Raw genomic sequence first — 19,647 nt, 5'->3', positions numbered from 1 at the left:
AATAAGAACAGTACCGCTCTGTGAAGGCACACGCCTGCAGGATCAACAAACCGTATTTTTGACTCTTGAACTGAATATATATATTACCTTAAAAACGAATCTCATGTTGCACGTGATACTGAAATGTGCTGTACCAAAGGGTACAGTGTACTCGGCGAGGGACATACTGCCATTGGGCCATGCTGTCTTAAAGGAGGCCCTGAGGGCCTCCTTTAAGACAGCATGGACAGCCATGTTTGGATGTATATGTTTGCGATTTTCAAAATATTACATGTCCAATAATTTAGTGTATTGTGTCAGCGCGCCGTGATCCGTAAATTGGCTCAAGGGGTGCATCATACCGGGCTATCGATAGGGAAGCGAACGGTCTTTCTGAGCAGTGATGCAAGGAAGTGGCTGCAAAAAAGCCGCAAATCTCATTATCTTACAGTGCCTGGTTCGATATAGTGCCGTTTTCGGCCCACTGACAGAGGGAGGCACTATATCGCGATCCCCGTGTACTGGCATTCAGGGACGTCAATAAAATGATTAAATTGAATATTAATGTATGCTAAATTGGATCAAGATTGAATTCAATCGCACTTATGCGGTAGGCGACAGCCAATGGTGTGCTCTCGTATGGCACGTTGGTAGCGACAGATTCCATTATATTAACTTTGTGTGCGCCATCATACTGTTAAGAAAAGTATTAAATGGACCAATCAGGTGCACGCTGACGTCCATACATGTCCAAACATGCCCGTCCATGCTGTCTTAAAGGAGGCCCTCAGTACTGTGCCGAATGTTTGACAGCGGTCGTATTTTTCATCTTTCCTTTGCTGAAGTTCCAACGAGGAGCAATGGATACTGTAGCATGTCTCGTACCTATGGCGTGCAAGCCAACGTTCCCTGAGAGTTAAAAGTCATGTACTGCTTGCCGTTTGCCGACAGTTGTTTGCCACTTTATCAGGAGGCAGGAGGAGCGCTGTTGATGTTGCTCTGATCCTCACCGACAAGTCTTACAGTCGGGCTTCCGTAACCTGAGCTATACCCGTTCTGTGGCATGTCTACTGGAGCAGGCCAGGTGCATCTTGGAACCAATTGGATCCTCCCCTTCGCAGAGCTGACGAAACGACTTCATGATTCGAATGCCTCGTGACCCCGCGTGACGTCATCGGTGTGAGTGCAACGAAAAATTTCTCACTAGAATAGAGAACAATAAGCTGGTGCTTAGTGCACTACAGTACAATGCTTCCTATTTGCAGGAGCTTTGGGGGCTTTGGAAATAGGAAATACGAAGTGCTATTGATCGATGATGACCGCAAAAATTTTCCGGAGAGGGTCATACGTTCAGAAACGGGGACCTCAACAACACATCAAATACCTCGTCGATTGCAGGAGCTTTGACATATCCTTCGAGTATAGGAATAGAACACCAGAATATAAATAGAGGGCCATTTCGATATCACACATAATACCGCAACAATGTCTAAGAGATCCCCTCGATGTCGCAAACACTTTATCTTGCGCCTCTTCATTGCTTCGAAGTAGTAGTGTTACGCAATGATTGTTGCAGAACTACCTCTCGCCTCGGAAATCGCAAACTTGCTGAACTTCTTTATCTGTGACATCATCTTTGTCGCAATGATCATGAAAACAACATCGGACCTAGCCGGTATGTGGAATCAGTTTCACTTGTCCAAGTCCAAGGGCTTGCACCTCCATTCAATTCCGCTTCCTCATGTTGGTGGTGGCATCGTAATGAGGCGATCATTCTCTCTCGTGGCATTGGTCCTGATTCGCGTTTCTGTGTTAGCTGCCATCTGCGTCAGCAACTTCGGACTTCAAGGTCGTACGGAAGCGTTCACTTCAAGAGATGTGTCAATTCGCCGGCCAGGTCCGTTACCAAAAATGCCCCCACCCGAAATTCCTGACTATTTGTTTGGCATAACACAGATCCGACAGCGCTGCTTGTACAACGGAGACGGGGACATTGAGTTTGCCTCAGTTCTTGATGAAAAATGTTTTCCGCGAGTGAGAACTGAAGTGTACATTAAGACCCTTGCGTTGAAGTTTGTCAATATAACACGAACACTGAAGAATTGTAAGCGGGTCCAGACTCTGCCATCTTTTTTTACTATCGTGCAATGCGACGATATCGATATGAATTGTCTAGGCCCGCATACAAACACCGGAATACTGGATCCTGAATCTTGTGAAGCTATTGTGTATGATGGGGATGTCTCATGGCATTGCCCTTCTCGAGATGGCTTCCGCCTTGATAACAATACGGCGCAAGAAGCAAAATGTCGCAAGGTGGGAGCGAAAAGAAACGATATACAGTTATGGACGACTCTGTACAGGTTTCATACTATTGACCCGATCGAGGCCCTGTTCGGGGCTGCATATGGTGTGCCAACTAGCATTAAGCAGGATGTTCCGGGCGAAATCAAGAATGTAACGAACGTTACACTCTGGTGGCTGATACCAATAGCATGGGTCATCCTTGTTCTTTTGGCGAGCAGTATATGGGTAGTGGTGATGCGGTGTCATGGCATCACTCCTATCGCGCATGATGAGAAGTCGTTGGTGAGAATGTTGGAAGAAAAGTCAGATATTGAATCAAGTACTGCGTCCAACGGGGTGGAAGTTGAGTGGTGACGAAGAAGTGTTTGATTGACACCGACGATAGAAGCGTATCTGCTCAATTTGAGGCACAGTGTAACGATTAAGCCGTAGCTTAGTCTCATGATGCACGAATGCATGCAACTTTGCAAATGCTGAGAATTCAACATCCCAACAAAGAAGCTAGGATAACGTAGTTCCGGTCTACGGTTTCTAATGCAATTTGGGAACGAACAATGAGGCTATCCTTTGTAGCACATGATGGTGAGGCAATGACGAGCTTTTCGCTGGATGAAATTACCCCCCCTATTAATTGCTTGTGCTCATGACGAGTAACATAGATTAGTTATTTAAGGCGCTCTCAATAGATACTCACTCCAGAAGGAGGAAAATTTGCAAGCGCTCGCACTCAATCCATAATGTAGTAATAGCTGCAGTTATTAATGTCTTTCTTTGGCAAACTAAACTAGCAGAGAGTGAAAGAAGAAGCAGGATTTGGTGACTTGATAGGCGTCATGGTTCGCTCTACAGCGAACATTTGTTTCTTTTCAATGAGCATGATCTGAGTGCATTGGATGGAGGGAGACAGGGACCCAGAGGTAGTAATGTTGGCGTCAACATACGGCATCAATGCAACGAATTAGGGCGTGGATTAGAAACAGTCAACGGTAAGCAAATGTCACACAAACCGCACAAGCCTAACAGTCATCACTGTTGAGACATTATGGCTTTCGAGACCCACGCATTACGTTCCGTTCACATGCGCATTACTCAACATTTGCTGTAAAGGTCTAATGTGCCCTCTTCCATGTCCCCTCATCCCGAACACCGTTCTCCCTGAGATGTACCTCAACGTGAGCTCGAAATCTTAAGTACAATGCTGCATCCTGGCGCCATACAGTTTTCTATTGTTGGACCTGTTCAGCAGTAAACTCTGTGACAGAGCGGAAAAGTTCTGGCGGAAACTCCGAGAGAGATCGTTTTGCGCGAAGTTGTCGAAGCATTCACTCTCAAGCTATTTTTCTTCTCTATCGGAAGAGAACACGAGTGCAATGCTTCCTACTTACACAACCAACACGACTGTAAAATGTAATCTTTATGTTTCCTGGGGTTTCCGGGAATAGCCAATATTTGAAACATTTAGTCGCGAAGTTCAAAAGCTTGCCCGTATCCCCCCTGTTGGTCATCAAGCGCAAGCTCGGTGATGACAAAATGAGTTCCCCCTTTTCAGGCTCGCTACCCCCCTCTTCCCTGGATCCTCCCATCTATGGGACCCCAACACGTTCAGCTTCGGTTCCGTTAACGTCTTCAGAGTCCGTCACTGCGACTCCTCGTAGGAGGGGACACGGGTGAGTACGAAGGTCAGTATGATGAATCGTAATCCTCATGGGGGTGTCTTTACTCGTCGTCGCCGTCTCGTGGGTCTAAGTATCGCTGGTGACAGACTGTAATGCTGACAGTCTGTCCTTGCGGTCGGTCACGCGCGCACCTGTCAGCGTCTGATGAAGAGAGTTGCGGTCCGTCAGTCCCGGGGGACGCTGAGGGGTGCGCGTGAAGGATGTGCCGGGGTGCGCTTTCGGGTCGGGGCTGCGGGGTTCATGTGGTTGGATGATGTTGCAGATTTCTTGAAAGCGGATGGGTCCGAGCGCTTTTGTGAATATGTCTGCTGGGTTGCCCGCGGATGGGATGTGTTGCGCGGTGATAGCGGCGCCTTGGATGTGATGTTGCAGGTGGTGGTGTCTGACATCGATGAGCTTCCTTCTGCGCGTGGGGGCGGAATTTTCCGCGACTTGTATGGTCGATTGGTTGTCGATTGATACTGTCGTGGGGTGCTGTTGTGGGTGCTTCATGTCCCGAAGCAGCCGACGAAGCCATAGCGTCTGCTGGGCGGCGAGCGAGGCTGCGATGTATTCAGCCTCGCAGGTTGACAGGGCTACGACGTCTGTGGCGCCGATGTCCAGGCTATCGGGGAGTGGCCGATAGTGTGTATGATGCCCGTGAGCGACTTGCGGCTTTTGGCATTTGCATAATCTGCGTCACTGTATGTGCGCAGACATATCGGGGCTCGAGCGTGATACGAGATGGCCTTGCTCTTGGTGCCCTTGAGATACCGGAGGAGCCATTTGAGCGTGTGCCAATTTGCTTGGCTCGGTTGCTTGCTGTGTCGCGTCAGCTGGTTGGTGGTGTGGTACGCGTCGTAGCGGGTGCTGTCGACGACATACCGGAGGTCTCCTAGAATGGAGCGGTAGTGGGTGGCGAGCGTGGGGGATAGGGGCGCCGTATGGTTTTCTACGTTCTTGTTTGGGTTTTGCGGCGCGGGGGTTGTTTTTGGATTGCATTCCGACATGTTGTGTTTCGCAAGTATGATGCTTATGGTCTGTTCTTGCGAGATGTGGATGCTGCCTTGTGCGTCGCGTGTTATTTGCCAACCGAGGGTACGTATGGGGGAATGCGAGATTTTTGATGTTGTACTTTTGCTTGAGGGCGGTGAGTAGTTCATCGATGAGTGCTTGGTTTGAAGCGGTGACGAGGAATTCGTCCATGCTGACAGCGAACAGCAGTGTGCCCGTTGTGTGTGTTTTGGTGAATAAGCATGGGTTGCTGTCGCATTGCTGATAGCCTTGCTTGATGAGGTGTTTCTGAAGGCCGGCAGTGTAACGGTGGCCGGCGGATCGGCCGCCATATAGGTTGCCTACTAGTTGTCCCGCTTTGGTGCCGTGCTTGAGGTTACCGTCGAATCGGGGGAGCTGTCTCACATAGACGGGGAAGCGGGGGTCATGTGTCTCGTGTAAGTAGGCGGCCGTGATGTCCATGTACTGTAGAGGCCATCTGTGTGATGCAGCGATTGCTAGGATTGTGCGCACTGACGTTTTCTCTGCCATGAAAGTGGACGTTTGTTTAGGGTCGAAGTGTTTGCCTGGCTGCATGCGGTCGCCTCGTATGGAACAGCGTGCCTTTCGTTTTGCTATTTTCCCTGTTGGTGTACGTTTGTATCTGTACGTCATCGTGAGGGGTATGAGTTTTTCGTGCGGGGGCACGTCTGATGGCGGTATCCATTTGATCGTGGTCTGTTGGTCCAGCATGTCTAATTCAGCGTTGTGCGCGGTCTCCCATTCTGCCGCGTCCGGGTACTGCCGTGCTGCGTGGGCATGGCGTGGCGCTGGTGTGGTTTGGTCGATGGTTTGTGGTGGTGGTATGTATCGGTGCTTGTTGTTGCTTTGTGCTGGCGGTTTGGGTCTTGTCAGTTTGGTTTTGAATGCGTGCGTTGACGTGTGTGTGGGGTCCCGGTGTCGTGAGTATGGTTTGAAGTCGATCGCTCGGATGACCCTGTATCGCGCACTGTTTATCGTGATGGTCATGATGTGCGTTTCCGATGTTGGGAACATGTATCGGACGGGTTCGCTGCGAGCTCGGAGTTTGGTTTTGTGTGCGTGAATTGGTGCCGTTCCGATTTGCCCGAAGGCGAAGATGCGTGTCATGCGCGCTGGGCTGCCGTGCCAGAGGCTCCACGGGCTTTTTTTGGTAGCGCTGTGTCTCATTATGTTGTACTTGAAGACAACATCGCGTACTGCGTCCTCCCAAAATTGGGGTGGTAGTGACGCGTGATGGAGTGCTGCTCTGGCACTTGTGAACAGCGTTTTGTTGATTCTTTCGGCAATAGAATTTTCTTGTGGCTGGTGGGGGGTGTTGGTTATGTGCTGTATGCCGTGAGATTGATATGTCCTTTTTGCGTGCGTCGATGTGAATTCTTTAGCGTTGTCTGTCCTGTACGCTTGGGGGAGTTTGTTTTGTAGGGACAACGTGTGGAACAACTGCGGTATTATGGCGTTCACTTCTTGTCTCTTGCGAATGTAGTAGGTGACAAGGTATCTGCTGGCCGTGTCTATGCAGGTGAATATGTGTGCATTTCCGTGTGTTGACGGGGGTGTGATGGGGCCGCATGTGTCTGAGCTGAGTTGCTCTGCGATTTGTTGGGAGTGGTGTGCGGTTGGGTGCGGGCGGGGGGATTGTCGAGCGTGCGCACATGAGGAACAGCTGATGGGTGGGGGGGCGCCTTGGAGGCTGGCTGGGAGGTTGGCGATGGTTCCTTTCTGTGCCATGCGTTGGAGCGCTTTGGGCGGGGCGTGGTTGAGGGCGAGGTGCCACTCGTACGCGGTTGCTGTGGTTTTTGTCAGTTGTTTGGGTGTGTGTGGATTGGGGTCGTGGAAGTGTTGTATTTTTGGCGATCGGGTTTTGGTGGGTGTGCGGTTTGGCAATAGGTGTGCTGATTATGTCGCTGATCGGGGTGGGGTGGCCTGTGCTGTGGCCGTTGGTTGCTTGGTCGTCGTGCGGTTGTTGGCTCGTGTTGGCATGGTGCGTGCACTTTTGGCTGTGTGTCGGGTGGTGCTTTTTCTGGGTGACCAGGCATAGGCGTGCAGTGATTTATTCCATGGAGCCGTGCCGATGACTTTGTTTTGTCTGTCCCTGATGTGTGCCGTATTTGTGTCAAAGGTGACCGTGCATTTTAGTGATGCTAGAGCGTGGACAGATACTAGTGTGTATGGGATGTTCGGGCTGTGTACTGCTTTGAGGCGTAGTGGGTATCCCTTATTGGTATATGTCTGAATGATGCCGGCGTGGGTGCATTTCGTGGGTTGGTTAGTTGCTGTGAGGGATTTTGTGGGATGGGCGAGGAGCTTCATGTGTGGTAGGGGGCGGGATGTGTGCGTGGGATGCGCTGCCGAGTCCAGGATGAACGTACCCGCCTCGTCTTGGTGGTGGTCGGGTTCGGTGTCGGTGTCGTCCATGTTGAGCTCACTGTAATGCGCGTCGTCTGGTTCGAGGATGGCTCTTGCCTTGGCGGCGGGTCGCCGACGTGCTGTTTTTTGATTCTGCGGATGTGTTTGGTCTCGACATTCGCTGTCCGCGTGCTGCGGGTACCTGACGCCCTTTGAGATGTGATGGCGGCAGGGGTTGGGGTGTCTTGTGGCGGGTCGGCGTATTTGCCGGGGTTGGGGGCGGCGGCCGTGGGTTGGTATGTACGCTCGTGTTCTGGCTGCTGCTTGTGGCCAAGGGATGCTTGGTTGGATGGCTTGACGGTATGTTTCGATTCGATTGTATTTGTGCACGAAGACCTTCACGTCTTTGGGTTGCAGTGACAGGAGCTGGAGTCCGATGTCCACTGTTGTTGGGTTGTGTTTGAGGCCTTCGATCATGTAGTCTACTGTTTTGCTCTGATTGGCGATGTCGGGGTAGCGAGCCGCGATCATTTGCGCCCTGATGGTCTCATGGCGTTGGACGTATTCATAGATTGATTGGCCTGGTTCGATATGACACTGTTCCGCTAGTTGTTTTAGGTACAGGTGGTCACTCGCATTCGTTGTGTCGAGATGGGCTTTGAGCTTCTCGAGGATGTCATGTGGTGTGGGGTTCTCGTCAGGCATAAGAAGGAGGTTGATGATGTCTGCTGGTATTGTGGCTAGCATTTTGCCTAAGAGTTTGTGCTTGGCGTGGAGGTAGGATTTTCGTTCCTGCTCATCGTCTGGGGTGGGCGGATTGCCCTCGATATGTTCGATTGCATCTTGTGCGTAGGCGGCGGATTTCATGGCCAGGAGCCATGGTCCATAGTTAGATCGGTCGAGCTTGGGGATGTCCTTAATGTCCATGGTGGTGAGCGTGTGAGATCGTTGTTGCCTGGGAGGAGGGATGTAGAGAAGGGCTGCTGGATGCAGGAGGTTGGGTGTTGATGAGGATTCGGAAAGGGGGCGGCGGGGGCGGGTTGTGATGCCTGTCTTTCCGGCTGGTCTGTTTGCAGACGCTCGACGGCTGCGAGTGCGTGTAGCGCGATCCAGTTTGCGTTCAGTTGATGGTGTGTCGTAGTGGTGCGAAGCGGGCCATAACCTGATGCATCGTAATCCTCATGGGGGTGTCTTTACTCGTCGTCGCCGTCTCGTGGGTCTAAGTACCGCTGGTGACAGACTGTAATGCTGACAGTCTGTCCTTGCGGTCCGTCAGGGACACGGGTGAGTACGAGGGTCAGTAAGAGCGTACTACACAGTATTTGGTTCTGACGGTGGGGCCGTCCTTTTTGAAATATTAAATAACCAAAGAAGCAAATCACCAAATTCCCACCAGCCAATTGAGTTCTAGAAAAAAAGTGCCAAGTGTTCTTGTTTGGTCATTTGATCACCTACCGGTGGTGATGCTCTTATGTCCTGTATACCAATTTGCCCGCATTGGGAGAAGAGCACAAAGGGGTTCTATGTATTGGAAAGTAATGGAGCAATGCCCACTTCTCCTCGGCGTGGCATCCCCGATCTCAGTGCGATGATAGTTCTGCTTCCTGTAAGTACAGTAGAGGGAGATCCATCATATTGACCAGTGCCGATCATGTCTCAGAAAACCACGAGTGCACTGCTCTGCCAAACGTCACACTGTCATATACAATGAACCACAAGATACAACTAGGATCATGCAACGTAGCGCAGTACCCTTCTCACTGGCTCAATCTGTGACACGGCTCAAATTGGGACACCGAAATTATCGTGTAGCCGCGCTGGATATTTTCTCGCATATGATCGTGCCAACTGCAATCAGCCCACCGACGTCATAGTTAATCAGATCGCCTCTTTAGGCGTCTCAATCACCAGGGTCTCCTTCTATCCCTTCCCGATGCCTCCGTCTATGCGTGTCCAAACGCAAAGGGACGGACGGCGACAAGAAGGGAGAAAAGTGGAGCGCAGCAGAAGGGATAAGGCGTTAAAACTTGTGCAGCAAGGCCATTCAATTCGGAAGGTCGCGAAAATGTCTGGCGTCTCTCGAGGCACTGCATTTCGAATAAGTCAAAGTCATAAGACATGCGATCATGCAGCACTGGAACGACTCATGGATCCTGAACGGTTCCCGCGGGGAAGACGAAATATACTCAATTCAGCGGAGGAGTGGCTGATTGTAGACCGCCTTTTGGTGGCCGCTCGAGGTGGGTTTGCTGTAGACAATGTTGGATTGACGTCCGTTATGGCGCGTGCAGCAGCAGATGGCCGTCCAGGATTTGCAAATAGCATTCCTTCTCCAGATGCCATACGCTCCTTCCGCGCACGTAACAGACAGCTCGCCTACCGAGTGGCTTAGCTCAAATGACTTCCAACACGCAGATGGATCCTCACATTGACTTTGTGAGGAACATTGGTGCCCACCAGAGACAGCATTATGCGTCAAAAAGGCCGGGTCAATGGACCGTGAAATTATCAACAGTGTTGTGTGTCACATTAGTTGACATGCGCGCAAAACAGTCCCCCGCAGGGTGAACACATCCTGCTTCTCGTAGATGGACATAGCTCCCGTGAGGGAGTGGAGTGGACGGAAACGTGCAGGAGACTCAATATTGTGGCAGTTAAGCTCCCGGCAAACACGACCCATATGCTACAACCATGAGATCAAAAGACTAACAAAGTTTTCCAACAAGAAATACGTAGGACAAGGGATTTATTGCTGAACATGAGCCATTTCTCATGGGCCAACACGGCTGTGGAAATTAAGCTGGCGGTCGCTGGTCACAAAGTTCTAACCTCAGATATCGCCAGAGCCTCGTTTAGGGAAGCTGGGCTCTGGCCCATGGATTTTCGCTTCATGTCATTTCTGGATGACAACAGCACTCGAAAATTGAACAGAAACCAAGGGGAATCTCCTGGGATGGGATTGGCGATGCTTCATGACGCAGACGGCAGCACTATCTCGCGACGAATTTCAGCAATCTGTTTGATGAAAAATATTCATGCTCTTACAGACGGTCAGTTTTCTGCTCCTCATGCTTTAGCCGAGGTTTCTGTCGCTCTCAATAGGGAATATGTCTTGCGTAACATTCTAACAAAGAAAATATGCCTGCCAAAAAACCGCACACCTACGAAATCTAGGAGACAATTCCTCGCAACAGGAAACTCAGCGGCCCTCTTGACAGCTGGAAATTTGAAGTCCGTTTGTGCTCGCTTGGATGGGCGGACTATTCTAAAATCGCCCGTGGCCGACGGTTGTCACATTCAGGAGGATAATGTAGAGAATGATACTTCAAACAAAGAAAACATTGACCCTCACAAACATCTGAAAGCGCAGTCAGCCGTGTCGCCTTTCGACGACATAGTTAGCGACGACTTGCCAATCTCGCGATGGCCAAGAGCCTGAAAACAGCGATGCATGTTGAGGAAGGCGAGTTGTTGAGGATTCGAAAGCACACGGCAGCGTCGGCTTTGTTGGGACTCTCCCATTACAGATGAAGCGTGCAACACATGTCGTCTGCCGTCGTCCCACTTTGGCCCTGCCACACTTTGGAAAGCAAATTTGTTTGCCAAATAAGGGCAATTTTCCCCGAATACGGACTGCATTCGCATATTTTATCATAACATCCTATGCGTCCCACATTGAGCCAGTGAGAAGGGTATACCCTGGGATTTGCGGATAGCATGGAGCACATGCAAGTAGCCCGAATATAATACATCTCATCATTACGCGTCACTCACGCGATGGCAATCTCTTGGTGGTATACTGTAATAGCATCCTCTAATTCTTCAGATGTCCTGTTTAACAACGTCAAGCCACCGTCTTTATGTTTCCTATTTCCTGATTGGCGCGATGCATCGAACAAGGGATTCTCCATGTTCAACTTCCATGATACGAAAATATGGTTTTCACTTACAAGGTATTGCGCAAGGCTCAGCTTTGAAGAAGGCACCTACAAACTGAAATTAGTGTATGCACTCAAGAGGAGGGGCGGGGGGATTTCGTCTGGGCAAGCCAGGAGCACTATTGCGACACCGTCCCCTACAAGAATAGGATACTTGGGCAGAAGCGCAAACTGATTCGTCGACACCTCACCTGCCACCCCAGAAGCAGAGTGAGAGTCCAAATGGTACTCAAGCGAACATATGGTATTCTTCATATATCTGCCTTTTTTAGATGCTGTATTAAAACTCACGACTTGAACAGTGTGATAATACCTATACACGTACACACGTAGTACACATCACACACAGATATCGTGTCACCTACGACGGCAAGCGGCCGCCGTACTTCGTGTAGAGGGAGCCGGATCAGAGAGTAAACGAAGGTATCGTTCCTGCACCTCAGGTTATGGACCCGACGCAAGAACCGCTGCAAGACGATCACCCCAACGCGGGAAGACATCCAAGACGATCACCACGTCACAGACAAGAAAACCAACCGAGCAACACCACCCCAAGCCGCTTAGAATACGTCCCAGGAAACCCCGCCACGCCTCCGCAAACACACGTCGAGAGCCCACACCAAGCGCCTTCACGATCCAGTGTCGAGAGCGGCCAAACTCCCGCCCCACAAGCCGAGAGAGATACACCAGCCATCACCATGGCAACGCCCGAAGAAGCACAGCAGCACGATCACAGGATCCAAGCCCGCCTGCCCCCCCCTCAACCCCAACGGGGACAACTTCCCTGCATGGAGGCAGGCACTCAGTGACATGGCCATCATTCAAGGAATGGAAAATGTAATGGATCCAACATACACAACCCCGGATGAGAGCAGCCCACTGTACCAAACACACAGAAGGAACAGCACAATCATGCGCATGGCTATCACTAACTCCATCCCGACTACCTTCGCTGCAACAGCCGATCTAGCACTTGATGCTTCCCCCGGCCACATAGCACAAACAATTCATGACTACTTTACAGATGCTACAACAACGGCTCACTTACTCCTCAACCAAGAAGCAGAGAACACAATAATGACTCACGACACCACGCTTGACGAGTACATTGTACGCCACAGAGCAATTCGAACACTAATTCGAATGGCCAACTACTCCAACTCCCAATCTGGCGAATCGGTCACAGTCCAACTCATGATACAAGGACTTTCAACTCATACAACATACAAACACCTCCAAGATACATGGGTGAAAACCGGCACCGTCCCGGAAACAATACAAGCGCTTGCACAACGCCTCATGGCAGTGCATGCACGAACCATGGAGCGCCAAGCCAAAAATCAGCACGCCCCCACCGACACACACCAGCCACCATACCCGAGAAGAGGGCGAGGAAGTCACCACATCAGTATTGGACCTTCGACAATATCATGCCTCTCCCCATCAGAAGAAAACGCCCCTGCAGGGTACCGCATGATCATGCTGAGATTGTACTGTACGAATACCATGTTTACAAATCATGTACTGTAGGAATAGGGTACGTGCTGATTTCAGCAACAATTCGGTTTCCCTCCCTTTCAAAAGGGGGGAGGGAAACCGAATTATTTGGTGCCTTTTGCTTGAAACACAAGCAAATTAAAACTTGCTCCTTTCCATCTTTCTCGTGGAGGGCAATTGACCTTTTGTTTGAAAATGCGGGGCGCATATGTATTGAATACCGCTAGCCTCCTTCATTTGTATAAAAAGTAGTTCGAGAGCATGTTCTAAGTTCGTGGGCGGAACGTAGACTAATGTGTTTGTACACTAGAGCTTCATATGGTACGGAAAAGTGTGGCAGCATAGAAAACCTCGTGCTGTGTGTCAGAAATTCACAGTCGCCGGAAATAAGACGATCTTGATGACCCGCAGTCTCGCCTTGCACAAGCACAGGTCAAACTCAGCATTAACAGATTTTAGATCTTGAAAACTTGTGTGTAATTTGAAGCGCATGCCCCGATGGAGGATTAGACGGCATTTCTTCAAAGGTCGATGGAACAACATGAACTGGAAGTATGTAGCGGAACATGTGTTTGTAAGGTACAGAGTGCGAAAACGCTCCCCATACTCTGGCCCATTCTAATGACTAAAGGAAAATGCTGTTGAAATGGTGGCGATACTCCGCCAACAAAGCCATGAAAATGAAGATTCACCACAGCTGTAGTTCTTCGTCATCCAAGAAGCTAAGGCAAACAGTACCAAGACGAAACACCTGGTATTAAGCAATATTTTCCGAATCGTAGAGTACACCACAGCCACAGATCATGAGAGGAGGGGCATCTGCAATGTGCGCTACTCGTCTTCTCAGACGTGCCAGCGTAACCACGTACACCACAATGCATACAAAATGTCAGATATGGTCTTTTTCGAAAAGAGTCGGAAATAAAATATTTTAAGAGGTCGCTGATGGATACAACACTATAGTTTCGCTCGGTCGAATTTTTCTGATTGGTGAGTTGTCGCCTAAGCGAGACATAACTTGGCATTACGACGGTATTACTCTATGAACGCAGGCCCCACAATGAATACAGTACAGCGCCATGCATGTATGAAATGGTACGTCATCACAGCTTGATTATTTTTCTATAAAACGCGTACTTGAGTTGCCGTTTATGATTGGCCGCAGCTAAATCCAGCACATTGATGTTGCTTGCCTCTACAATGTGGTTCACATGCGAAGTCTCAAGTTGGCTCTTGTTGCTGTCTTTGTCACGACGTATGTTCTCCAATGCACCCTTGCAATGAGATGCCGTCGTAAACCATATCTCTGCCGTCGTCGCTTCAGCTCAATCAAATTACTTCGTAAGCTGTTTCGACTTCGCTTCGACGATTCTGTCTATTGCGGGTTGCAGCGTGAGAATGTAAAACAGGTTCGGCTGGGCTTGTGGGTTCGTGCTTGAGTTTTTACTGTAGTTACCTGATCGCCTACCTTTTATACTATTCTCAAGTAGCTGCTCGTTATAAAATGGTATAGCGCTGGCAACAAATCTAACGAGAGATGCACAGATGTTTTGGTGTTGGCGGTTGTGGTGCAAGGAACGATGCCCGAGTTTACTGAGGCAGACGGACCGTGTGCGACTAAGAAGGGGAGCGGCGCCGGTGGCGGCGGCGCTGCCTTGGGAGCTACATCTGTGCTACGTATGTGCGTGGTACAGGTGTGTGAGCTGTGCATGGGAATCATGACAGTGAATCATGACAGAGGGCGCAGGACGGCCGCATAGCGACATAAATTGGACATGGGAATCATGACACTCCCCCCGTCGCTGTGTGGTCGTGCTGCGCGGGGGGTGGGGGGGCGGCGGCGACGATTTGGAGCTTCGCCGTGAGCTTTCGGAACGGCTCCGATCGTAGCGGCTTCGTGAATATATCCGCGAGCATGTCTTCGCTCGGGACGTGCTTCAGGACGATGTTGCCGTTGCGTGCGTGATGGGACAAGAAATGGTGCCGGAGATCAATGAACTTGCGGCGTTTGGTCGGTCCCGTGTTTCGTGCGACGCGAATGGCGGATTGGTTGTCCATGAAGAAGGGGGTGGGGTGGGGGCTGAGCATGCGGATATCTTGGAGGGTCCGGCGAAGCCATGCAGTTTGCTGCACTGCGGCGGTGGCGGCAATGTATTCCGCCTCGCACGTGGAGAGGGCCGTGATGCTCTGTTTCATAGATGCCCAGCAGATCGGAGTGCCATTGTATAGGTGGACGATGCCAGATATTGATTTCCGGTCGGTGACATCTGCCGCGTGGTCGGCGTCCGAGTATGACGTGAGCAGGGGGGTGTTGGAGATGGGTTTGTCAGCGGTGTTACTGACTTGAAGGGGGATGTTAGCAGCGGGGAAGAGGAGCCCGTGCTGGGGAGTGTGACGGAGGTACCGGAGGACGCGTTTGAGGGCATTCCAGTGCCGGGTTGTCGGGGCTTTGGCGGCGACAGACAGGCGGTTGATGACAAAGTAAATGTCTGGGCGCGTGGAGTCGGCGATGTATCTCAGGTCACCGAGTATTTGTTGGTACTCTTTCAGTTGGGGGTGTTTTGAAAGAGGCTCATCTTGGTCCGTGGGTCCGTGGAGGCGGATTCCGTCCTGGTACGGTGTGGGCTTACCGTTGGCGATATGCATCTCTGCTTTTCGCAGGATGCATGCGGTGGCGGTGGGCTGGGATATGTGCAGCGCGCCGTTGGCGGTGCGCTGTACTGTCCATCCGAGCAGCGTGCGGGGTTCACCGAGGCGCTTTATGGTGTACGCCTTTGTCAGCAGGTTTGCGAAATCGTCGAGCAGCGCTTGTGTGGTCGCTGTGACGGTAAAGTCGTCCATGCTGATCGCCACGAATGTGGTCGAGGAGGGGGATATTTTGTGGAAGAGGCAGGTGTCTGCCTCGGATTGGTGAAAGCCATCCTTGGTGAGGAGGCCGAACACGGCTTGCAGGTATGTAAATCCTGCTTGCGGGGTGCCATAGAGGTTCTTGATTAGTTTACCTCCTTTGCATTGTGCTTGTACGTTCCGTCGAAGCGGGGGTGCTGACGGACGTATACAGGCTTTTCCCCATTGTGGTCGAAGTCCTCGTGGAGGTACGCGGCCTCAATGTCGATGTGTTCAATGAGGAGGTTGTGGGCTGCGGCAATGGCGAATAGCAGGCGTACCGAGGACTTATCTGCCATGTAGGTTGTAGTACGTTCGGGATCGTAATGAACGTTTGGCAGCATTGTGTCTCCTCGAGCCGCGCAGCGCGCTTTTCGTTTCGTGACGTTGCCGTTTTTGTCGCGCTTGTAGCGGTACCCCATCGTAAGGGGAATGAGGCGCGTATTTCGCGGGAGTAGGTGGTCGGGTGTCCACTGTATGACACGCTTTGTGTCGAGCGCATCGAGCTCCTGGTTGTGAGCGGTGGACCAGAGGTCTGCATCGGGGTATTTTCGTGCTTGCCCGCGGTTGAAGGGGGCAGGGGTGGAGACCGATAGCTCGTCTGGTGTACGGTGGGGGGTGTGCGCCTTGAAGGCGGCGGCGGAGGTCATTTTGGGGTCTTGTGTGCGGAAGTAGGGGTGGAAGTCTACTGTGCGTATGCGGTGAGTTTTGCTCGTGTTGATGTCCAGTGCCATGATGTGGCGATCGTCGGTGGGGTAGAGGTACCGTACGGTGCGGGAGCGTGAGTGCAGCTTGGAGACGGTGGTGGTGCGCTGGCGGGGGTCAGGGGTGGTGCCTAATTGTCCAAAGATGTGAAATTGGGTGATTTGTGGCACCGATTGGTGCCATTGGGTGGCGGGGAGGGCGTGTGTGCTGTGATGCATGGTGTGATTGTATTTAAATGTTGCATCTCGCACTGCGTCCTCCCAGTGGTGTTGAGGGAGCTCACTGTGATGCAGAGCAGCTCGAGCTGCATTCAGTAGTGTACTGTTGATCCTCTCTGCGAGGCTGTTCTCTTGAGGGGTGTAGGGGATGGTGGGAGAGTGGCTTGTGTTGTGCTTGGTGTATGTTTGGATGGCTGTGGCAGAGAGGTACTCGAGTGCGTTATCGGTGCGTATGATTCGGGGTTGGTGGCCCGTTTGCTTGTTGATTGCATTTAGGATGAAATCGAGGCGTTGTGGTGTTTGCGCACGGTTCGGCAGAAAGTCGGTAATGAGGTACCGTGTTTTTGTGTCGAGGACCGTTAGGATGTATTTGTTTTGCTGGTGAGAGGGGGGTGCAATCGGGCCACATATATCACTACTAAGTGAGAAGCCCGTTGGGTAGTGGTGGGCAGTCGGCTTGTGTGGGCGAAGTCGTTGCTTGGCGTGCGCACAACTTGAGCACGTGATACGTGGGGCGTAACGTGCGAGGGAGGGTGGGATGTTGGGGAGCAGTCCTTGTCGTGCCATGGTTTGGATGGTGGCAGGTCGCACATGGTTTAGTACCATGTGCCAATGATGGAATGCGTACTCTAGTGCCTCACCGTGTTTGGACGGGGGGGTCGGGGCGGGGTTCGTGAGAGGCCTCGGCGCTTCGTGTCTGCTGTGGGAATTGGGGGGCGGGGTGGTTGCCTTGGAGGGGTGTGGGGTGGTTTTGTTGCGGGCGCGAGCTGTTGTCCGGGGGGTGGGTTTTGTTTGTGTGTGTCTTGTGGTTGGGGTTGTGCGGGCAGCTTGTGCATGGCATGGGTTGGGTGGGGGGTCCAAGTAGTACAGTCCTTTGTGTGCTGTAGCTGTGGCGATGACTGTGGGCGGGCGTGTTTTGGTGTTTATGATGGTTGCGGTGGTGGGGCGGAAGACGACGGCTCCATATTGGCGGGCGATGTCGTTGACAGAGACGAGGTTTTTTTTGATGTCCGGGTTGGCGATAGCCGGGAGTGATAGGACTTTATTCCTGTTCGTCGTGATCTGGATTGTGCCGGCGTGGGTGGCGGACGACGTCGATGAGGTGGCAGTGTTAGTAGTCATGCGCGTGGTGAGGGGGCGCATTGGTGGAGTTGCCTGTGTGACATGGGTCGGGCTTGCGCCTGAGTCTAGAATGTATGTCATACCGTCGGTATTAACCTGGTCCATTGTGGTTTGGAAGGCGTTCGGGTCTTCGTTGTGGTGGGGGTCTGCCGTGGCTGCCAATTGTGCTTTGGCGGGGCGGCGGGTGCGTGGTTGAGGTGGGGTGGCGTTGGGTTGCGGGGGGGCGGGCCATTGATGTGGTGCTATCCACTGTGGCGGGGGGGGTGGGTACGGGTTGTACAGTTGTTGTGGTTGGAGCCACGGTGTGTTGTACCACTGTGTGCGTGGGGGTCCTCGTCCGCGCTGGCGACCTCGGGGTCGGGGGGAGGGCTCTTGTCTACCTTTGCGTGATGCGGTAGTGCGGAGCCCCTGGGGGTCAGGTGGATTGGGGGGTGACCGGGTGGTGTGGCGGGCTTGGACTGCTTTGAGTCTTTGCGTCACTTGTATTATTGTTTGGGGGACTGAGTCCGTCTCAGTCCAAGTGTCTGGTAAGTGCTTGAATGTGGGGTGGTGCTCCAGTCCTTTTATGATGGCGTCTACAGTGACGGTTTCATCAGTTCGGATGTGGGGGTAATTTGCCAGTCGCATACGAGTGCGCAGGGATCGGTGTTGATTAATATAATCGTCGACAGATAGTGCGGTGGTGAATAGGAGTCGGTCAGCTTCCTGACGTAGGAGAAGGTGGGTGGTCGGGGAGCTGTCTGTGAAGTGTTCTTGAATGGCCTGCAACAGTGCAGCTGGCGTGGTGTCGAAAGGGATGTCAGTTGTTTCTGCGATTTCGTGAGGGATGCTGTTGGTGATCAGCATGCGGATGGTGGCGCAGTCTTTGACGTATTGTTTGTGTTCCGGTGTGTCCGGGGGCGGCTGGGTATAGTTGGTGTCCAGCGTGTGCTGTATATCATTGATGATAGAGGTGTCCTCAATAGCTTGATTCCAAAGGTTGAAGTTGTTGCCGGACGGGTGGAGGGGCGGAAGTTTGCCGTAAAAATGGGGGGAGCGGTGATCCGGTGAGTTGTGGTCAGTGGTGTGCTCCATGGTAGCGGGAGATGTAGGGTGTGTGGATGGGGATGAGGGAAGGGATTGTGCCGTTGGGGTGGACGGGGGCTCAGATCGGCACTCGACGCGGACGTGCGGAGGCTGGTGGTTGAGTTGGGCTAGGTGAGGGGGTCTGCGCTCTACGCGAGGTGGCGGAGGCGACGTGGGTGATCGGCGCTCGACGCGTGATGGCGGAGGCGATTGGGGTGCTTGGCTGCTGATTCTGCGCTCGACGCGATGGGGCGGAGGCGAGTGTGGAGCTTGGGCGTTGGGTCTGCGCTCGACGCGTGGGTGCGGAGGCGAATGAGGGGGTATGTAGAGGAGGGGGGCGGGTTGGGTGCCCGGGGTGGTGGTGCTCTTGGCTAGTCTTTGTGACGAACGGCGGAGCGGTTTGTGATCGTGTTGCAGGGTGGGTTTGCGATTCGGGACCATAACCTGTGGTGCAAGGAACGATAACCGAGTTTACTGAGGGAGACGGACCGTGTGCGACTAAGAAGGGGAGCGGCGCCGGTGGCGGCGGCGCTGCCTGGGGAGCTACATCTGTGCTACGTGTGTGCGTGGTACAGGTGTGTGAGCTGTGCATGGGAATCATGACAGACTCGATACGTACGGTGTGTGTCTTCCCTCTACCATCCCCCGACGCCCGTTACTCGGAATCATCGGGGGGACTTATATATTCACTACAGAGAGGAAAATTACTAGAGTATCTTGTCCTTACAGCGCGTGGAGAAAACCACGCGCCAATCAACTTCTGCAGTTTTCACACTGGCACTTTCTTCAAAGGTGGAACAAGATACTCCAATTTGACGTCACGTTTTTGACATTCGATAGTTGCTGAAACAGACTCGATAGGACAGGCATGGTGATAGCTTAATTTCTAATAAT

The 19,647-nt window shown here is 52.0% G+C and overlaps 1 protein-coding gene across 1 annotated transcript; it reads left to right on the top strand.

Annotated features, from left to right (window-relative positions):
• Positions 1-547: 547 nt before the first annotated feature.
• On the top strand, positions 548-757 carry CHC_T00002249001 (hypothetical protein). Its single transcript, XM_005713201.1, has one exon. The coding sequence runs from the start codon at positions 548-550 to the stop codon at positions 755-757; it is 210 nt and encodes a 69-aa protein (XP_005713258.1).
• Positions 758-19,647: the final 18,890 nt, after the last annotated feature.

Source organism: Chondrus crispus, genomic scaffold, assembly GCF_000350225.1.
Source record: "Chondrus crispus Stackhouse genomic scaffold, scaffold_131, whole genome shotgun sequence".
Classification (NCBI taxonomy): domain Eukaryota; phylum Rhodophyta; class Florideophyceae; order Gigartinales; family Gigartinaceae; genus Chondrus; species Chondrus crispus.
This window is presented reverse-complemented; position numbering and strand designations above follow the sequence as displayed.

Excerpts from the sequence above, each read along its gene's own strand:
- CHC_T00002249001 (XM_005713201.1), top strand. The coding sequence starts at position 548 with ATGCTAAATTGGATCAAGATTGAATTCAATCGCACTTATGCGGTAGGC.